Source organism: Tetrao urogallus (genome assembly GCF_951394365.1).
Source record: "Tetrao urogallus genome assembly, chromosome: 21".
Taxonomy (NCBI): domain Eukaryota; kingdom Metazoa; phylum Chordata; class Aves; order Galliformes; family Phasianidae; genus Tetrao; species Tetrao urogallus.
Genome location: NC_136834.1, coordinates 5,224,493 through 5,245,375, shown reverse-complemented (window position 1 = coordinate 5,245,375; position 20,883 = coordinate 5,224,493). Strand labels below are relative to the sequence as shown.

Genomic DNA, 20,883 nt, shown 5'->3' with positions numbered 1-20,883 from the left:
CTTAAATTTGTGTTTTGTGCAATGAAATGTAAAGGGTTTTCTGCTGAAGCCACTCTAGAAGGCTATGAGATCCAAAACAAACTCAGGGCTCTCGCCTGAGCTCCCAGAACTGCTCTGAGGTTTGAAAGAGACACGTGCAGGGAGAAAGGGAGCGTCCCAGCATGGCTGTAGTGCCGTGTCCCATGCTGCAGCACATAGGCCCAGTGGGATGAGCTGGGTGGGGGTTTCCACCGTGAGTAAAATTCTTCCTTCTTGGAGATAATTCAGCCTCCTTCGTTACACCATCTCTGGGATGGTTCATCCTTTTTCCACGTAGCTATCCATCATTTTTTGACACAGAAATTGCTATGACAAAACGCTGAAAGCTTTCGCTCTGGGCTATTTTTAATCTACTGTAGGTGAAAGATCAAAACACGTTTTTGGAAGATTTATATGCTGTAGCCTTGTGCTGTGCTGGATAGGATAAACAGGAGTTGACAAACTACAGGACAGGAGATTTAAACCATTGACCTCTGACACTGAGTCATCACAACTGTATGTTATGGCACTTATGCTCGGGAGCTGAAGGCTTTGCTCTAAGGGATTCTCATAAATGATTAGTAGGGGTATAGAAACAGTTCTTATTCAGTCTTTAAGTTTTATTGTGGCAATCAGTAGTTAAATCTCCTTTCGGGCCCTTGTGGATTTTAGTGCAGAGTATTTGTGAGCAATTTTTGAGTGTAGCTCATGTGCAGCAACACTTCTCTGTTTCTTGGAAAAGGTGTAACTACTTAATGACAGTTCAGCTGGAGCAGACTCACCGCTTTCAGCTGATCCTTTTACAGCCCACTCTCTCAAGCTACTTCCCCATCTCTGAACTATGTCCATTTTTGAAACAAAAGCCTTGATAAAGCAAAAAAAAAACAACCCTCCCCCCCCCCCCCCAAAAAAAAACAAAAAAAAAAACAACAAAAAAAACACAAACGTTTTCAAACGAAGTATGCCTCAGTATCCTGCTGAAGTAAGTCTCAGATTTGTGCAGTGCACTATAATGCAGGAGGAAGAGGATGGATGCATGTAACTGCTGCTCTGCCTGTAGGTCAGGAGTCGTCTAAAACACCTCCAAGCCTTCTTAGGATGCAGGGTTGAATGAAGAAAAGAGGGCAAAGCTGCTGGCATGGAAAGTGCATTGAAAGGTGATGGTGATGGGAAGGACAGCTTTGTGACAGCCGTTGGCAGTCACCAGGCTGGAGCTTTTTTGGTGTAGAAGGTCACAGCACTTTGTTGCCTTTATTGCTGTCTGAGGTTTTTGGGCAATTGTAGCTGACTAGCTGACCCTCTGGGTTTGCACACAGGCTCTGTGCAGTGTTGAGGACTGTTGGTGATGTTCAGAACGCGTGCTTCTTAAATTATACATCATTATGAGGAGCACATAGCCAATTAGTACATGGATTTGTTCTGCTTGTGCAAATCTTTTCTTGGGCTAAGGAAGTGTCATACAGAGACTTGGCTGAAGAAAAAAAGAAAATAGTTTAATCTTAAAAGGTAATTGTCATCCTCCAGCTAATGATAAGCAATATTACAGCCTGCATATCAGCTGTAATTAAGCGGTGAGACACAACAAGGTGTATGTTACACAGAGATAACACGGTGTTTAGGAGCCAGTGACCTGCAAAGCACATTATCTCCCAGCTGCACAAGCCCCACAGCCCATGTGTACATGTGAGCCAGCAAATCCACTGTCCCCTCTTCCCCTGCCTTCGCTCTGCTTTCTAAGGTGCAAAAAACTATGAAGGATGTTCCTATTTCCTGTTGTGTCTCATGATGCTTTTTTAAAAAGCTCTTTTTACATACATACATACCTACATACATACAAGTCAACTTCTGTGCATGTAAGAAGCCAGGGCGAAAGATTCTGAGGAGGCATTCACTGGAGTTCTGGGAAATCACTTAAAATGGGGCCCATCAGTGCTTTGTGAGACACGTAGGTGTGCAGCGTGCAGGGAAGGATTCTCACTGATGATGCAAGTACCAGACTGACAGTAACTCTTAATTTGCTCCAAGAAAGATTTCGTGGTGTTCTCAAAGATAGAAGAGGGAGCTTTCAGCTGGAACATCGTGTTAGATGAATCTTGTTTTAAAGTAGCATTGATTTTTGGTTAGAATTAAGGACTGGAAGTGTGAAGCTTGTACTGCTTGTACTCAACATGAAAATCTTTCCTATCAAGATGCCATTTCTATGTAAATGTCCTCAATAGACTGACTAAACCATGATCCTGCATGAACGACTGAATTGAAACCAGGGCTGACAGTGTGGGGTAAGCACTGATAAAAAGCACCTCGAGAAAGGGAATGAGGACATCTAAGTCCTGTTAGTTTGAGGAGGAAAACACACAGCTTCTGTTAGGTAGCACAGGAACCCTTAGTGTGGAACTGGTGTTGGAGGAAGGAACTGTTGTTGGAGAATGATAGCTCCCAAACAGCAACAGAAAACAGAAGGTGAGGTGGGATGACGTTGGTTTTGTCCTGCTAAGTGTGATCAGTTTGCTGAAGGAAAGGGGAAGGGATGGGAGCCTTTCATACAGTCTCACCTCTGAGGAAGGCCACGTGCACATCTTTGCTAGGTTTCATTGGCATATTCCTGGTGCAGGATGAATGCCTATGAGCATGTGAGGCTTCATTTTGGAACAAGTGGATATATGAGACTTCCTCCTTATATTTTTCACACTAAATTGTGCAAGGCAGAAAACTTTGTTGATCCAGAAAAATGGAAGGATAGTTGTCTTGTAGCTGGAGCCATTCTGTACATCGTCAGATGCAGAGAAAGGTTCTTTGGACTTAAATAGCACTTAGCCTGTCTGGATGCTGGTTTCAATTGGACATCCTAGATATTACTGTAATAAAAATGTAAATAAAGGAAGTTAGGCTTGATATAAGAGCAGAGAGACAAAGCAGAGGCACTAGGAACAGCTGTCTGTTCCTCAGAGCCCTTCTACTGGGTGAGACTGTTTCTGATTACAGCTGCAGCACTGTAAATGCCTGCTAGATGTCTGGTGATAATCCATTCAAAGCAATTACAAGGCATCCGTCACCAGCAGGGTCTGAGCCACAGGCCTCTTATCTGGGAAAATTGATGGAAGAGAAAGAGGCAGTGGGGGAAGAAATCAATGCCTTTCACCAATGTTATCTGCCAAATTGAATTAAGCAGCGTGGGATCCCAGCTTTATACACTGTGAGAGTCAGAACTTAAAGAATCTGTTTATAGTGAGCTCGATCGTGGGCAGGGCAGGTGAGGGATGGACACTTTCACTTACCTGCAGTTCCATCCATGCCTCCTAACATCAGCAGCACTTCTGTGTGCAGAACAAGTCCAGAACTCAACATACAGAATGCTTAACCTCACGGCACCACTTCCAGATGTGAACCTCATGTCTTCTTGAGGTCAGAACGTACCATTCCAGTTCTATTCTAATGGAGTGTAGAGAAGGCAACTATGATGACGATACAAGCAGGGGTACAATAACTAGTTCTGTTTCTAGGCGTGCAATGAAACTATTGCTTAAAAATGATCTGTTTATTGAACCTTTTGGCAGTGCACTTGTGGTATGTAGAATGTAATCCAGGACTGAGAGCTATGGAAAGTCATCAAGTCTGGAGTTCATGGGCAGGGGCACGCTACAGATGGTGGGGTTTTTTAGTTGCTTTTTGAGCCCGAGGGGTTGGGAGGGTGCAGGGTTAGGATGGCTGACTGGAAGTGGCCCAAGGGATGTTCCATAGTGTCTGACATGTGGAAGGAGCTTTGGAGGGGGTGGGACTTCATCTCTTCTGCTGCTCGGGGGGTAGCTGGGCATCAGTTGTGGGGTGGTGAGCAAGTGCTTGTGCATCCATCTCTCCAGATAGTCCTAGCTATTTTCCTCCTCCTTTATCTTAGTAAATATTTTATCTCAACCCACGAGTTCTGCTTTTATTTATTTATTTTTTTTAATTATTCTTTTCCCCCATCCCACTGGGAAGAGGGGAAGTGAGTGAACGGCAGCGTGGAGCTCAGCCAGCTGCTGGGTTAATCCAGCAGATGTTTACAGTGTGCAGATTTTATTTATTTATCTATTTATTTTAACAAATCTTTGCAGCAGTAACCCTGATTTTTCCTTTGGTCTTTGTAAGTTCAGTACTTTTTCTGTGGTTTCTTCCTGTCCTGCCCGTGTGGTGGTGGTTGTTGTTGTAGCTCATACGAATGGCAGAGACAAGAGTAGTCATTAGTGATAAGTGATGGAAAGGCCAGAGGACTGAGCTACCAGGCCAGAATAGGCTTTGGGGAATTATTTAGGAGCATGAAATTCTCAAGCTTCCAGATTAAGGAGCTGACTCAGCAGACAACAAATACAAAAGTAAATCCAAGAAGATGAGCCAAGAAAACCCACGGATACTGTACAGAACAATTCAACTCCATCAGTTCAGCACAGAGATCTGTGGAAGCTTTTTTTCCTCCCCAACACAAGTCTGTGAGAATTTGCATTGCAGTCAGGTATACTTAAAGTGCACATAAGCCATCTAATAAAAATTCCACTGGAGTGTACGTCACACAGCTGGGTTTTATTATATTTGTGCTCTCTTCCCACTGACAGTGCCTTTATAACTGGATTACTCACATATCATCATTAACTGTGACACTCCTGGGTTTTTACTGCTTCCCTGGTTCCTATCATCTTCTGCAAGTTTTATCCCTTCCTTGCAGATGTGCCAAGATGTATTTCTTTAATATCTTTTCAGCAGATGAACATGGGAGCACATAAAAAGTGTGGTTTGGACACCATGGGCAGCAACAAGAGCTGTCTTCATTTCTGCCCCAAATCCCTATCAAACCTCTGCCCTGTATGTGCGCTGAGTTTTCCCTTTGCTCCATCTGTTAGGTATAAATAAGGGTTGGAAAGGAGCGAGACACGGTGCTGAGCTCTTGTTTCTGGTTTTGATATTTCATAGCCATTTTTACCATTTGTCCTCCATCCAAGAGCTTTCGTCGAATACAGGCACCATGTTTGCAATTGGTGGCTTTAGGAACGTGTGACTTTGCCCTGTATTTTTGAGAGCAGTCTCCTTGCTCTGGTTACTGTGTGCAAGTGGATATTTCGAGTGATACAGTGATGAAACTATCCTGGTACCTCTTGAACTGCAGCTGTGTGGGCAGAGGCAGGTTGCCAAAGGAAAAGACTACAGAAGTCCAGGAAAGGTGAGGAAATGGAGAGAAAGCAAAGCTTTGCATGGGCGAGTGAGTATCCTGGACACCTCCATTTCTTGCTGCCTGCTAAGAAACTGACAGGCACCTAACTTAATGGTGTTGGAAAATGCACTACTTCTCAGCGTGGCCCCAGCTGTCTGTCTCAACTCACAAACCTCTTCTGAACGCCTCATTTACGATGTGACATTAAACTGGCATCCTTGTTACAGCTAGCAAATCAGCAGCTATGGATTTCTCTTAATCATTTTTGTTTCTGTATGTAAGCAAGTTAGTATTTAAAATAAAAAAAAACAAGATAGTAATTGCGTGTATTGTTTTGGGTTTTGCCAAGTTTGACCCGTGTCTCCATGGTCTTCTATTACAGCAGCCATGTATTCATCCTCCCTCCAAAGGACGTGAACTCAGAACTGCGGAGGAGGCGAACGATCTACAGGGGTCTGCTCCATGCGTTGGTGCCTGTGATGTGGGTCAGTGCAGTGAAAGCTCCTGGAGTGCAGAGCAGCCAGATGAATTTGGGATAGCTGCGTAGGGATAGTCCAAGAATAAGGACAATGTCAATAGCACTGGGAGCTGGATGCAGACATCTGAGACTACTGTATGTGCGGCCAGGCCTGACTTCCAAGTTAGCCTCAGCTAACTTCAGAAATGAAACAAACGCGATTTACTCCCAGATTTATTTGAAAACTGTCTTGAGTTCGATGTCCTTATCTGAGCTGGGAACCTGGCTCTAACCCAGGACTGCATCACAACAGTTCCGTCTCAGTGCTGGGCGGTGGGTGAGCTTGAAGCTTCCTGTTCTGGAAGGTAACTCTGTCTTGTCCTTCTCTTCTTGCATAATAATTTTGAATTATTGCTACACTGTTCTTTATCAGTGTAGTAGGATCCTTTCAATCTGTGTCTGAGTTAATTTACTGATTTGCAGTGCAATGGTAAATGAGGTTGAGGACTGTCACCCTATTCCTAAAGGAAGGAATTCTGCTGTGTCCTGTTGAGCTGGGAGTGTGACTGCTGGTTGTGCCCACTGCTAATGTCCAGGTGGTAGAAACAGGAAATAAGCCAACACCTTAGAAAACAAGGCCAGATGAGTCAGAAATAAAAAGTACCATTTTTTTTAAGCTTCCTTTGATCATTCTCTGGCTTTTCCACTGTTTTACAAGGGCACATTAAGAAATGTACCAGAGCTGTGGAAATTCTGCAGCCATTTCTCAGAAAACCATGAGAGAATTACTTTAACATATGTTTCCATCTCCTGCTTTTTGCATTTTTCCCCTCTTGTATTTCTTTTTCTTTGACCTGGTACAAACTGTTATGTGCTTACACGTCTCCTCTTCAAAGGAAATGTACTGAATCCGCTGTTAGGATTTTCCCGCGAAGAGGTGCGCATCATTTCTAATTAAATTCCTTTCTTCTATCAGTATTGCCACGTGCAGACCTGAGAATGCCTGTCTAAGTGGTGCCTCAGAGCCTCGTGGCAGGGCTGGCTGGTGCTCTGGTTAGCACGCAGCCTCAGGTTGCCTGTGGGCCTGAGAGCGTTTAAAGCAGTCAGCCTTTTTTGTTGTGTTTTTTTTTTTTAGGATGCTAAAAAAGATAAACCATGGCAGGAAATCCGAGCTTCCCTCCAGCATCTATGACAATTTAATGCCACTTCCACCCATAGGCAGAAGGGGTTTTGTGTTTTTTTTTAGGGTGTGTGGGTGTGTAGCAGATGAATGCATGGCTACATTGCATGATCTCAAAACTGGAACACAAGGAATTGGCTTGCAGGCTAAAAAAGTTTGCTGTTTGACAGAATATGACTCGTCCAGATCTATATGCACGCATGCAATAAATATACATATAGTATTATTAGCACATAATAATAAATTGTTCTGTCATCAGACTTGTGAGGTGGCTCATGCCATGTGAAGACATCTGGCCCATGTTAGTCACGAGCTCTGTGTTTGTTTCTCCGCAGCTGCAACACACTGAGCCAAGCAGCCCCACGGGGAACCTGCTGAGGACGCAGAGCTCATGCTCAGCCCTCACCTCTTCCACACCTCTCCTTAAGCACAAGGCAGAGCACATCTCCAGCCTGCAGATCTCCAGGTGAGTCCGGCGTTCTGTTAGCACTGCTGCTGCCCAGGGACGTCTGTTTAATCTGCTGGGTCTGAGAGGCTCAAGGAAAGGAAGCACAGCTGGCACTGGTGCCTGCCCAGGCCAGGCAGTGTTTGGTGTTGGTGCTGTTACCTCTGCTGCTGCTCTAGGTAAATATATTGTCACCTGGGAAACTGTCACAAGGGAAATGACAATCTGAACAAGTTGTGTGTGCGTTTGCATAGCAGAGTTTCTGCCTGTTGTAGTGTTTAAATTAGACTGCTTTGATAAGTCCTGACTTCTCACACAGAGATCCCTCACACCTTTCCAGACACCTCTCACATCTCTGACATCTGTCCTGAACAATGAGGGCCCAGCTGCAAGCAGAAAAAACTCAAAAACCATTGCATATCTATTTATTTTTTTCTGGACAAACAATTTTATTTTAGGTAATGCGTCTATACACTGTACATTCAGTCACTGTGGTATATAAGCATAGCTATTTTCATACATAATCTCATAAAGTCCTTTATTTTACAATATTATCTGCTTCGAGGGGAGGGGATGTGGAAAAGGGGGTGGAAAAGGACTATCAAGGTACACAGCGAAATAGATAAATATGCCAAGCTTTTTTCTTATTTTTTTTTTAAATCAGGCATTTATAAACAAGAAAGCATACATTACTTACATAAAAATAGTTCTAGAATAGTAGAGTAAGTCATAATATTGTCATTAGCAGCAGCATAGGAGAGACCAGGATAACAAAAATGTGCTGAAATGCTATTGGCTATTATAAATGTATAGATTTATTTTTCTTCAATTGAAAAAATGTCATTTCTGTGATTTTTCATTAAAAAAAAAAAAAAAAAGAAATAAAAGAAAAAAACCCAAAACAATAACAAAAAAAAACCAAACCAACAAAAAAGTCCTAAAACATCTGGGCTGATTCTGAGGGGAGGGCAGAACAGAAAGAGAAATCAACCTTTTGGTAATAAAATACTTTACAGTGAAAACATGGACAAATAAAATGCAAATGATGGAGAGAGTTTAAACCCACACTGAAACTCGCAAAAAGATTTTTTGTGGTTTTGTTTTTCCTAACAGACAGCAAAGGTTCTTCTTAGTTAAAAACACAACTCATAAAACAAGACAGCTACCAGGTAAGAAAGAGTTTTGAAAAAGTAAACACCATATACACTTATAATACAACAGTGTAAAATGAAAAAAAGTATTTACATGTTGAATTTACTGTTAAGTTTTTTTACATTGGCTAGTTCTGTTTGAAAAGCAGAATATTATGTTATACTATTAGCTGCTCCAAAGATATGAATGTTATTGCTGTTGGTTTTTTTTTTCCCTTCGTTAAGTCTTCTTTCAGTAATAGAAACAATGAGTGATTAAACTGAATATACAAGTAATATATTTCTAATTACAGGGAGAGTCAACAGCCTGTGTGAAACACCTCTTCTCCCTTTTAACTTCGTAAAGGAAACTAAAGAGCAGATGGAGTGAGAAATGGCCTCTACAGTTCCTACACCTGCGGACTGAGCGGTGAGTGAGAGCTGCCCCACGGCAGGGCAGCAGACACAGAAATTACACACAGAACCCCCTCACCTCAACGCCTCCAGCACGGCTTCCCCTGAAGGCTCCCCCCGCTTGGAGAGACGTTTTTAGGAAGTGTCTCTATGGCTTTATACTGACAGAATTACTGTAAAAATAAATTACATACACAGGAATTCTGAATTAGAAAATAATTATTTCTGCAGAACGTATCAAGATTTCATTGCAAAAGCGTACTTAGGAAAGACACACAATGATTTACAGTTCCTATCCTGTAAAAACTCCCCTGTCAATTAACTGCTGGTGGAAAGGGGTTGCTGTCAGCCTTTGTGCACCTTATTCAATCACAATGATTTGTAAACCTGATTTTGCAGACGTTTTTTACTAGGATGTTTCCATTCCCTAGAATCAAACGCTAATAAGTCTTAACTTCAAATGCTGTGATTTAGTCACGTTTTACACTTCATTGTAAGACATGGCAAAAGAAGAAGCCGTGCTTTTCTAGCAATGGTACATAATTCATAATGTAATTCATTTTAGAAAGATTTCTTGCAAATCTCATCTGATCTATGTGAGAAACAAAGATGATGATGGTGGTTTGACAGCTAAGAAAAATGTTTCTTATTAATTTCTTTGGGGAAAAAAAAGCAGAATTCATTGATGTTGGAGGGTAAAAGCATCATATGCACAGAAGTTGTGGCAGTGAGTCACTATCCTTCCTGAGACACGAAATAAATAGTGCCATGTGCTACACGTCAGTGGGCGCCGCTCCTGGAAGGAAAAGCAAAGGGAGAGGGCTGTGCTGCCCATGAGTGGGTGAGTCACAGCAGGAGGAAAACAACAGTATCTGAAAAAGCAGATTTCAGGAATCTGATATTGGGGTGAGAACAGATGTGTTCTATGTGTAATTTCTTGACACGGCAGCAAAACGTAGCAAATGGGAGACTTCTGAAATGCACAATGATCAACTAAAGCTAAAATTGTTCAGTTTCCCTTGAAGAAATCAGTGAATAATACAGATCTGGAAATCATAAGGCTGAGAACATTTTTATGCATACTGCATAACAAAATAAACCCTTTACATAAGACAGTAATAATGCCCATTAATGAATATACATATGGCAGAGATTTTAATTCCATGCATATGATTTAATAATTGCAGAAAAAAAAAAAACATACAAAGAAGCAAAAAAACAAAACAAAAACCCACATTAAAAAAACCCAACAACGTTGTCTAAGCATAATCAAAATCCTTTTGCATTGCACTTTAGAAGAGGAGTTCTGCATCCAGCCTCAGGCTCCAGCATCCCACGCACAGGGCCAAGCCCTGCACAACCAGGCAGGTTTGTGTCATTTATTTGCTGTCACTGTTTCTTGCTCCCAACAGTTCTACACTGTCCCAGTAATTCTACTCCTTTCATATTTCTTCTTTTTGTACCTAAAACGTATATATGAACTTCTCTGTTAATGCTCACAGTTACTATAATGGTTATTATAATGGTTTCAAGCAAACAGCTCTTGTTTAAAACAAACAAACAAACAACAACAACAAAAAAAAACAACAACAAAAAACCCTCTAATGTACTGTAAGTAAATACTGTAATTTTAGGATTGGAAGCCGCTTTCTGTCTACAGGGAAGTAATTTTTAAGCTTACATAGTTTGCATTAATGTCCAAAAGCAAATAAAGATTACTGGAAATACATTTCTTTGTTTAGAATAACTTCTGGGTATGATGATGCATAGGAATTTTTTTTTTCTTTTTATTCTTAAAGTTTAAAATAAAAAAAAGTCGGCATTGCCTATAGAAGACGCGGAGAGGAAAAATGAGCTGGAAGGCACAACTGCAGCCCCAGATCAACTTTTCACTGAGCTTGAGTGTATCAGAGGTGAGTGTGTGTGGGTGAAAATAACTTCTCTGTCATTCGGTAAAGCACCAACTGAATTTGAGCACTTCCCAGCCTCGACAGACACAGCTGTGAAACCCTTTGTGCTTGGTAGCATTCTGTACCCACGGAGTTCCCCTTCTTCACACATGGAAATGATGGTGCGTGGTGGAAATGGTGGTGATGATTTTAACATCTGCAGAGTAGAATCGAGAATGCTTAACTTGTAAACTTCCAAAATTTGGAATAAAATGCAGAGTAATGTTCTGACAAAGTGCAGTTTAAAAAAAATTAACGACGACGACAATGACAGTAAGAGTAAGACAAAGTGATGCTATGCTGCATTTTTATTCCGGGGCTGCGGCTTGGATCCCAAAATTAAAGTAATTTCTATTTTTAAAAACAGAAGTTTTTCTTTTAAAAAAGATGTAGGCTTATTCACAGCAGCAAAAGTGTCGTTCTTCTTTTCTGTAGTATCCAGTAATGCGATGTTGCACTCTCCTTGGGCACAGAAATCCTGACAAACAGTTCAGAATAAAAGTAGGTAAATACTGAATTCTATGGTAAGATGGTGCAACAAAGATGAGTCTTCCAGAGAACCGAAAGCTGACGCAAAGATTTCAGAATGACTTCAAAACACATCTTCTGCTTTATTTCTCAACCAACTTAACAGATCATCCATTTCCTTCCTTTACTTCTTTCTTTTCCTAAAGCTGAAGTGCTCTTGGATGAAGTGAGTCTTTTGAACACATCGATTAATGAGATTAAATAAATTAAAGAAGATGTCTGTAGAAAATATGGTGTGATTTGAAACACTGAAGTCTGTAAGGCTGGGTTTGTAATTCTGAAGCGTCCATCTTCTCTTCCTGCCCCCCCACCCCCCCACACACCCTTACAATCCTGCATCTTCCTTTCTTCTTGTGTTCAGGACAGGAAATGAAGGTGATTGTTTCTAAGGAAAAAATCAACTTTGAAAAGCACTCTGAAATTCTCATACAACCACAGGACAGGATTAAAACTGTGATGGCTTCCTAGACGGCTGGAAAACTGCTAATGAAATGGCATCATCACCAAAGGGCTTCTGCGTTAAGAATCCCAAAGCCTTTAACAAGTCATAAAAATTGTGCATCGAAGGTTTTTGTTTTGCTTTTAAAGGTTCATTATAAAAAATCTTGTTAATTTTTTTAATACCAAGTCTGTGTAATGAATTACTTTAAATAGCTTATAAGAAAAGTTTGTTTTTAAATTCCAAAATGTTCCGACAGGCAGAAGGGCAACATAATAACAGTGCCATGCTTGCCTTTTTCTCTGATTCTAATTGGACGATGCTGCTTGCTTGGAGTTTGCCAGTAGAAAATTTGCTGTGGACTTAAAAGTATTTTGTTTATAAACACTTTGTGTTTTATAGGCACAGTAAGATGTTGTGCTATATGGATTGGAAAAAAAACAAAAGAGGCGTAATTCAGTGCTTCTGTTATAAAGAGTAACATTTGCCTTCCGACTAATAAGAATCCGTATTCATAGATCTGTGTGTTAGGACACCACTACTCACACATGCACTTACACACGTACCCCACACATCCTCCCTTACTGTGCATATTTGTCATTCTGTCTGTCTGAGACGACGTGGTGGTTTAATTCTCAATGTTGCTCGTTGTGTTTTCACTGCTGGATTGACTGCTTGATTTAGGCCACAGCTGTTCCTGAAGTTCCTTGACTACTTTTTCCAAGTGTTCTCGAGCCTCCCTCTCATGCATCAGGTCAGCTCGGAGCTGCTCCCTGTCAGCCTCTGCGTGCTGAAGTTTAACCTGTAGGTCCTCAATCTAGAGAAAAGAAAAGCCAGACATGAAACTACCAAAGTGGAGGTAAGGAAAAGAATTCTCTTTTTCCCTACTTTGTTTCCATACGCTATTCTGCAATTATCCAAGTGCATTACTCAAACTGTTTAGCTTAGAAATTCTTCTGATGTATTCTTTGTATCAGCTGCAGTACCCTCACAAACAGGAACCTGTAAACCTCTCCCATTAAACGTGTGGAACTGTAAAGAAGCACCTGTGGATTTTCAAAGCTCTGTTCAGCCTGTGAGGAATTCTGCTTATCTGCACTTGTTGCCTTGGTTTTTCTTTTTTCTTTTTTTTCCTGCTAAAGTGGAAGTGAGCTGCAGGTAACGCCCAGAGCAGCAGTTCTCAATCTGGTTATGTTTAGTCTGGACACCTCTTATCAGTGAGACATCCTGTGATGCTGGAGAGGAAGCCCACATCATTTCCTGCTTCTGGTCTCCGGTTAGACGTGTCTCACAGTGGTAACAAGTGAACCACTCCCCTTCCCGTTATTGAGAGCCTGGGTTAGACAAATTTCTGATTTCTATTGCTTTTTCTTTTCCTTTTTCCTTCTTCCTTAAAGTAACCACATCAAGTATTTGTATCTTGTGCTTTGGGCATAGCAATGCCTTCATAAAGTGTGTGAATCTAGCAGCAGGCACAGCAGAAACACAGCCATAGTAAATGTGATCTAGAAGAACTCCCTTTACCATTAACACAGGTGTGTATACTAGGTAAGTTAAGCGAATGTATGATGATACTGTGTGGCAGCTGCCAGTGGTACACATCTCCTGTGTGCAGCATTTTAAATTTAGGCAAATGTGCCCCATTTTCCTGAAACTTTCTGTGGCTAACTCCTGACCCATGCCTCTTATTTACGGTGCAGCAAGGAAATGGCCTTAAGGCTGTCATCTGAAATCTCTATCAAGGCCAGGGGCTCTCTGTATGTGAGGTGTGGGTTGTGAATATGGGACCATGCTCTTCTGTAGGAAACGTATTACTGGGGAACTGGGATTCTTTTTTTTGGAGGAAGGGGAAGGCAGGGCATGCAGTGGATTGCTTTTCAGTGCTGTTTCTCATGGCAGCCTCCTGGATTTCCTGGGGCTGGGTTATTTCAGAGGTTGAACAGTGAACTGCCTTGAATCCCATATGTCCTGCAACAGCAAGACACAACAAGGTGATTTAAGGACGCGAAGCCTGAGCTCTTGGGTCACTGCTGGGCTTTGGTTGCTTTAAATAAACAGTGAAATAATTTCTTACATAAGAATCTGGTGAAGAAAGGGCAGGGAAGGATTTATAATTCAAAGCTTTAAGCATACACCTTACATGTAATGGCATGTTCCTGCATTCCAGGAACTATCCTGAAGTGATTGCCTATTGTGTACTGTACTGAAATGGATCTCTAAGCATTGGCACAGCCAACAGAGTATTAGTGGAACTGAAGTAATGTCTTAGTCTTGTTGTCTTAGTTGCCTGTAAACAGTAATTTTTAATGGACAAATGTGTGAAGTTCAGGGCAGAACTCACCTGAACTGAAGTTCAGGCAAGTTAGTAAGCCCTGAATTAGGACCAGGGATGTAAATTGACACGATGGGGACAAAGACATTATATAGATAAGAGCTGGACTTCATCAAATTAGACAAAATGAGGCCAGTTGGCATCTGAGAAAATACAGACACAATCTAGTGCTGAGAAGTGCACAGTCAGTGGGTTTGCTTGCTGTCAGCTGTCAGTGTTGAGGTCTTACCTGGGCAGAGTACTTGGCCCGAAGCCTGCCAGCTTCACAACCCTTGTCGCAAACCCGGATCTGCCTGGCTTGTTCCAGCTCCCTCTTTAGCCGTATCCGAGACTCGTTGGCTTCCTTCATTTTCTTCTCATTCTCAGCTCTCAGACGCTCAATCTCTTTCCTCAAGTTGCGCTTTGCCTCCGTTGCTTCTCTCAGTTTCTCCTTCTTTGCCACTCTTAGGAACTCCAGCTCCTACAACACACCAGCAGTAAACGTGAGAACTGAGGGGCAGAGGCTGAATTATTGCAAATGCCATATTTAACTGAAGACAGCAAAGAGGCACAATGCTGTGATATGTGCTGTTTGTGAATGTTCTTTGTGTGCAGCAAAGCTGAACAAGGAAACTTATTGCTTGCTGAAGAAATCCTTACGCAGATCCATTTTGTCAACCCCCACCAGAATACTTTGGATAAGCCTGAGAAAAAGCAAATTGTGAGTATTCTTTCTAACTGAAAGGAATTCTATTCTGCTGTGGGTAAGCGGTGTGCAGCCCTACCTCTCCTGGCTCCCAGCCAGCAGGCTGCTCTGTCACAGCTCTTGGGAAATCCCAGGCTGAACCCTTCAACTGAGTGCAGACTGTGCTTTGCTCTGGGAACTGCCACCTCTCTCAGAAGTCATCAAAAAGTTGTTAGAAGACGAGTCCCTCAGCATGCTTTGAAAAACATGGCTGACCAAAGGCCAGTCTCCCAAATGGTTAAATTAGGAACTTTTTTTTTTACTTTTTTTTTTCTTTTTCAGAAGCAGCATTTCCTCCCTGTCAGACACAACCCTCACAGCAGCATGTTTCTGTTAAGTACCACTGCAGTCGGGTCATGGGAAATTCACTCTTCTGACAATCTCACTTCCTATCCAGGCCATTGTTAGCTCAGCCCTGCCTCTGGAAGCATGCACAAATGTATTTGCTCTGTATGTGGAACTGGAAGCCCACAGCTGCCCAAATGGAAAAGGATGGTTAGGATAACAACTTCTACCATGTGCTGGATTTAATGCCTCAATGCTCAGTTCTGCTGCTTCATCACTTACTTACCTGATATAACTCCTATTTTACTTTAACTATACACTGTGTATGTAGTTAACAAGCTTAGCAGTTAGCTTCAAGTATATATACTTAAATACTTCTTATAAATATTTTCAGTTTTAAATGCATAACATGAAGCAGATTCACTGAAATGCAAAGGAATGAAGTGATTGATTTTGCACAAAGTGATGAAGAACAAAAAAAGCAGCTCTGTGGAAAAGACAGTGCTCAGTCTCCCTTCTCCAGGACCTGACTTGCAGCTTGCACAGAACAAGCCATCTGCACATAAGAAGTATTCAGCACAGGGAGCTCTGCTGTAACAAAGCTCTGCGAGAATCTGAGTTGGTAAATTTCATTACAGCTCTAACTGTGATCCTATCTACGTACTTCACAATCCAACTTTTTCACCTCCTCTTACTTGCTAGTAGAAAATCTCGACTCGGAGTTGTTTGTTTTTCCAGTTTTTAACACAGCAGTGATGTTGCACACAAATTGTGTCCCTGAGCTGCTGTCCTCCGTTTCATTCCTCAAAGAAAAGCCAGACTGCATCCACCTGCTCTTGACCAATGGTACAGATACCAGTGCTCTGTCCCCTGGGCCCTGCTTTACAGCTGACACCCCACAGCTATCTAATGGATTACACTTCTAGCTTGGTTCCAGCTCCACAAACAATATTCAAAGAGGACAGGCAAAGCTTCTAATCTGGTGCTCTCCTGCATTCCTATGTCCTAATTCTGCCCTATCTCCAATAAAATAGAAGTTCACCCACCATTCTGTGCAGCCACTGTCATTTGATAATGGCCACATTATCTCCAACTTTTTTTGTCTGACTACTTCCTGATGTAGCTGGGATTTACAGAAATAAGGAGTTTCTCCACTGGATGAAGCAGGAGAGCTGCAGTTCAGTTCTTCATGAGAGCTTGGGCAGGCGTCTCCCAAGAACCCCTCCCTCCAGCAGCTGGGCAATGGCAGGACTTTTGAAAATCTTTTAAACTATGAGTAAAAGCTCCAAAATGACAGAGATGTTTCTAGTTCAGTGAAATTAAAATAAAATAAACTGTGCTGGGATAGAAGATTTTTTCAGTAAAAGAAAAATGTTGATTTTGGTAACCATGGATTTATACTCTAAAGCAAAAACAGGTGGCAAGCTTAAAAAAAAAAAAAGTAAGAATGGTTCCTGTATACTTTGGTTTCCCAGCTGAATTTACAAAACGTTCTCCAGTAAAGGCTGTTGCTATTTGGGAAAAATGAGGCAATTCTTTCTAACATGAGACAACTTAATGGTTTCTATCTGGAAGAGCATCTGCAGACAGCGATAAGAGAAAGCTATTCTTCAACATTACCTGATGTAGGCTGCGTTTGGCTTGCAAGGCAGCATTTAGCTTCTCTTCCTGCTTCACTCTCATTTTAACAACTTCATGGAGGAATTTTTCTTTGGCTTCTTTTGTATCTAGGCCACTGTCCAGGGCCTGCCTTAGGTGCTCCAGCTCAGCTTCCAACCCACTGCTGTGAGAGTCAGAATGTGCTGCAACCTCATATGAACTGTTGACTGGGACTGGGGCTTGCATCCCAGGTGAGCTCATGTCCTTTGCAGAGCTGGATGAAGTAAAGGATGGGGAGGAGAGCGAGGATAAGGAGGAGGTGACTGAAAAATAGAAACATCTAAAATTAATAAAAAAAAAAATGTAGAAAACAAACGTAACTCAAAATATGCTGAGCCCCATTTCTAAAGAGGAGACAGTCAGTAGTCAATGAAAAAATGGAAGAAAGAAAATACTCGTTTTATACTTTGAAGTGTGATGAAAATGCAAACCTGGGTATCTTAGAGAACCAACTTATTTGAATTGTGATTTTGTCTTACATCACAAATCTACATGATCCTGACATTTTCAGTGGGCAGACCCTCTTACTTTGCCAAAACTACACAGCAGGTATGGACTGAACATACTGAGATCAGCAGCAGGATTCTCTAAAGGATACATTGGTAAGGCAACAGTAGTATCTTCATCCTTCACTGAGGGGCCCAAGATGTCAGTACTGTCTAAGAGCATTCCACTCCTGATCCCTGCCTTATGTGTTGAGCTGCATGGATGTAGCTCTGAAACTACAACTGCACTCTCTGGCTGACATAAAATTCCATGCTTAGAAGTGTGTGTGCACTGCTGTGGGCTACGTGTTCATACACCACAAAGACTTTGCTCTGAACTACACATCCATTATGTTCACCTCTGCACAACACTTACCTGCTTTAACTAAAGGCTGTCTGTTTTAATGAAAATCTCTTGGTTTGTGGAACCCTGTGGTTCAGATACTTTTTGTTGATGCACCTCTGTTCCTGCCCCAGGAGAACACTCCCTCAATTTACACTCCATTCTCATTTTTCACTATTACAAACTCTTCATTAGTACCAAAAACTGTATCTTAATGTGCCATTGAGGTATCAGGCCTCCAGAATCATGTTGGAACGCAACAGAGTTGTGAGTTGTGAGCTAACTCCTGGAGGTTAACCAGAGGAAAACAGAGCACAAATAAAGCAAAATCAGGCAGATATACACTTACATTCCTCCCTGGTTTCTACTTCAATTTCTGCTTCTGATTCCTTATCCTCTTCAGGCGCAGTAACAGTGGCCACTGGCTCTGGGACAGCCGGGGTCTCTGCAGCATGTTTCCTTTTCCGTGGCTGTGCGGCGCTGCTGGGCGGCTCGCTGCTGCGGGACACCACTGTGGCACAGGGTGGATTGCTCACAACTTTCTGTTGGGCAGGAGGTGCGAGGGCCACGTTGGGAGCCACAGCATTCTCAAAGCTTTTGTAGGAGTAAAAACTGCTTGAGAGGGGGAGGCAAAAGGAAGGAGAAAAGAGTCATATTCCTGACTTTAAAAGCCTTCCCAATCCATGCGTTACACTGAAACTGCAAGAACTGGAGTGATGGTGAAGTTCCACCAATTCACACCAGCTAAGAATCTGGCTATTTGTTAAGTACTCGATTAAATGTGGAGGGGATGTTTACTGCTAATTCCCATCCAGGTCAGGAGGGATCATGTACTCTGAGTACCAAGCTCTTCCAGAGTCTAAAAATGATGCTGTTTCCCCACAGTCTTTGTGCATTATTGATTTTCCTAACTGGACTTCTTTAGTTCTGTCTATCCATAAATGTTTTGTAAGCTTGGAAACAGCTTCCCTACAAAGGCCACAGCAGACAAGAAGTGTATCCTTGTGCATCTTTACTTTCTTGACACAGAATGCATCTGAGTACTTGCACATAAAACCACATTAAAAAATAACTATGTTAAAGAAAGTAATACTGTAACATTAAATAGAAAGAATGTAGCAGGAAAGGCATCAAAGATGGCCTTGCAGCTTCAACTCAGCATGTACAATACAAAGTATCTTCAGTTACCTATTAAAACAGGGGAACATGCTGAAGGTCTAAGTATTTTTTCCCCAGACTTCAGGTGCCCAAAGGCCTACTCCGATATTTGCTCAGCCCTTCTCTCCCAGCCTACTTCAACAATTCTGTTTAAAGGCAAGGATATGATGGTAGACCTCTTCTTTTTTCCCCTATTTTTTTCAATAAACCCCCACACCATCTAAGAAACTTGTTCATCACAGCAGCAGAACACTTTTCTCCCCAGCATCACTACAACACCTGGCAACTTCCATCAAATTTTCCAAAGAAACCACTACCCTGAGGCAGAAATCTGGCACCAAGGGTTTTCAGACTGAAAGCTATGAAGGCTGGCAAGGGAACGTGTGACTGCCCTGATGCTTTCTGTGACACCAGCAGCCCCTCCTGTTACGGATGGTGACTCACTCTTGCAGCAGTTCAATCATGCTGCTACTCAAGAGCAGCTAACAGCACCAGCTTGCTTTCTGACAGGGCTCACACCCGGAGTTTCCCCCAGGCTCTGCTGCCCAACATGCTGCCATGAGCTCCCCCAGCCACGTGCCATCGATGGGCAGGCTGTGCTGCTGTCCTCACACCTCCGTCCTCTTCTGCCAGCACAGGAGGGGCACAGCAGGGCTGGCAGCCTGCTGACCAGGCAGTGCTTCACCAGTCACCTGGAAATGGCTGGCTGCTTCCTGACCAACTGCCCCAAGAGAGGAACTCAATCTTTCTTTAAACAGCCTGAGAACTTCTGATAACTGCCCCCCAAAATCATCTGACGATCATGGAAGCAGCCATCATTTCAGGTTTTTATGGTATGTTTCACCTAAGGGAGCCTACTTAACAAACACGATTAATGAATGCACACAACACCAATAATATTTTTGTTTCTTTTCTGCTAACTAAAACACTGCAGCTGCAAACACTTTTTATTCCAATACTGGTGAGCTAACAAACTAACAAACAATGCAATGCAGCAAACATAAAGCAACTTGCTCGCCAATTACTCTCCACAGTTGCCATCCCCATTCCTCCCTCAGCTCCTTACCTGTCTCGGATCAATGCAGGAAGATGGCTTGAGAGCTCTTTCTCATTTGCTGATACAGCAGGGGACCAGGGCCGGAAAGCTGAGAGGCGCTGACGGGGATGGACACAGCCAATGCTCTGGGAAGGAGGAGAACAAAAAATAAGTACAAACCATCTTTAAAAAGAAGTATTCCCAACAGGGCACTAATAATTTGGTTAAGTTCATGTTCGCTTATCTCTAAAGCTGCTCCCCCACTGGCTAAGGCCTACTGGCTTAGCGGGTTCCACTGGAAGAGGTAACTCTACCAATGAGAAAGCCCACGTTTTTTTCTTTGCCAACAACTTATCCGTGGTTTGCACAGACCACATGAGGCTCCTGAGTTTCAGGATTCTTGTACCTCTAAGGCATGAAGGAATTGCTTACTCCATCAGCACAATCAAGGTCAGTGAACACTGGAAGATGGCAAGGAAATTGGGAGGACCGCATAGCTCAATGCTTGCTAGGAAAAGGATAGAAATGTGATTAATTTAGAAAGCCTGGGCAAGGTCTTTCTCACATTAACTCTTCTGGTTTTAGTAGAGGGATGTTACACGCTAATTCTATCTCTTTTGATCACAAAATACTCAGCAATCACCTTATTAGATGAACTGGATAAGGACCGTAACCAACTGGACTGCTTTTCCTTCTCAGTAGAAGCTGGAGATTGGGAAGCAGAGTCATCTATTTTGGTTTTCTTGGAAGCAGGAGGATCTGAAGGGACCTAAAGAGAAAAAATCAAAGACAGTTATTAATTCTGCAATCAGTTTAGAAACAAGATATAAAGTAAAAGCAAATTTTGTATCTGAATGTAAGAAATATCACTTTTTCCTGCATTTTTAACTCTTAGGAACAACAAAGGAGTGAAAACATGGGACAGGCACAAATTACAACATAACGTGGTTTCATTCCTCCATTTAAAACACCCAGGTAAAGCGTAGGTGGTGCAGGAGTGACAGGCAGAAATGTGAGACATTCACACCATGTTGCAAAGAAGTATCTGCCTTTTATTATTTTTGTATGCAGAAAGGTAAGTTTTAATGTGGTTGCTGAACTGGAAAGATTATTTTAAACGAG

At 42.2% G+C, this 20,883-nt stretch overlaps 1 protein-coding gene across 2 annotated transcripts in view; it reads right to left on the bottom strand.

Annotated features, from left to right (window-relative positions):
• Nucleotides 1–12,367: 12,367 nt before the first annotated feature.
• The window catches only part of SKI (SKI proto-oncogene), a gene marked incomplete at both ends in the record, with an annotated part of 91,413 nt that continues 82,897 nt past the window's right edge, over nucleotides 12,368–20,883 (bottom strand). Inside the window, 6 exons of one of the 2 annotated variants that reach the window (XM_079545672.1) lie at nucleotides 12,368–12,556; nucleotides 14,301–14,531; nucleotides 16,701–17,002; nucleotides 17,917–18,182; nucleotides 19,792–19,907; nucleotides 20,405–20,530. In XM_079545672.1, the coding sequence (XP_079401798.1) occupies nucleotides 12,368–12,556; nucleotides 14,301–14,531; nucleotides 16,701–17,002; nucleotides 17,917–18,182; nucleotides 19,792–19,907; nucleotides 20,405–20,530 (1,230 nt within the window). The remainder of the gene's footprint in view (nucleotides 12,557–14,300; nucleotides 14,532–16,700; nucleotides 17,003–17,916; nucleotides 18,183–19,791; nucleotides 19,908–20,404; nucleotides 20,531–20,883) is intronic. The other variant, XM_079545673.1, reaches the window with a different exon arrangement.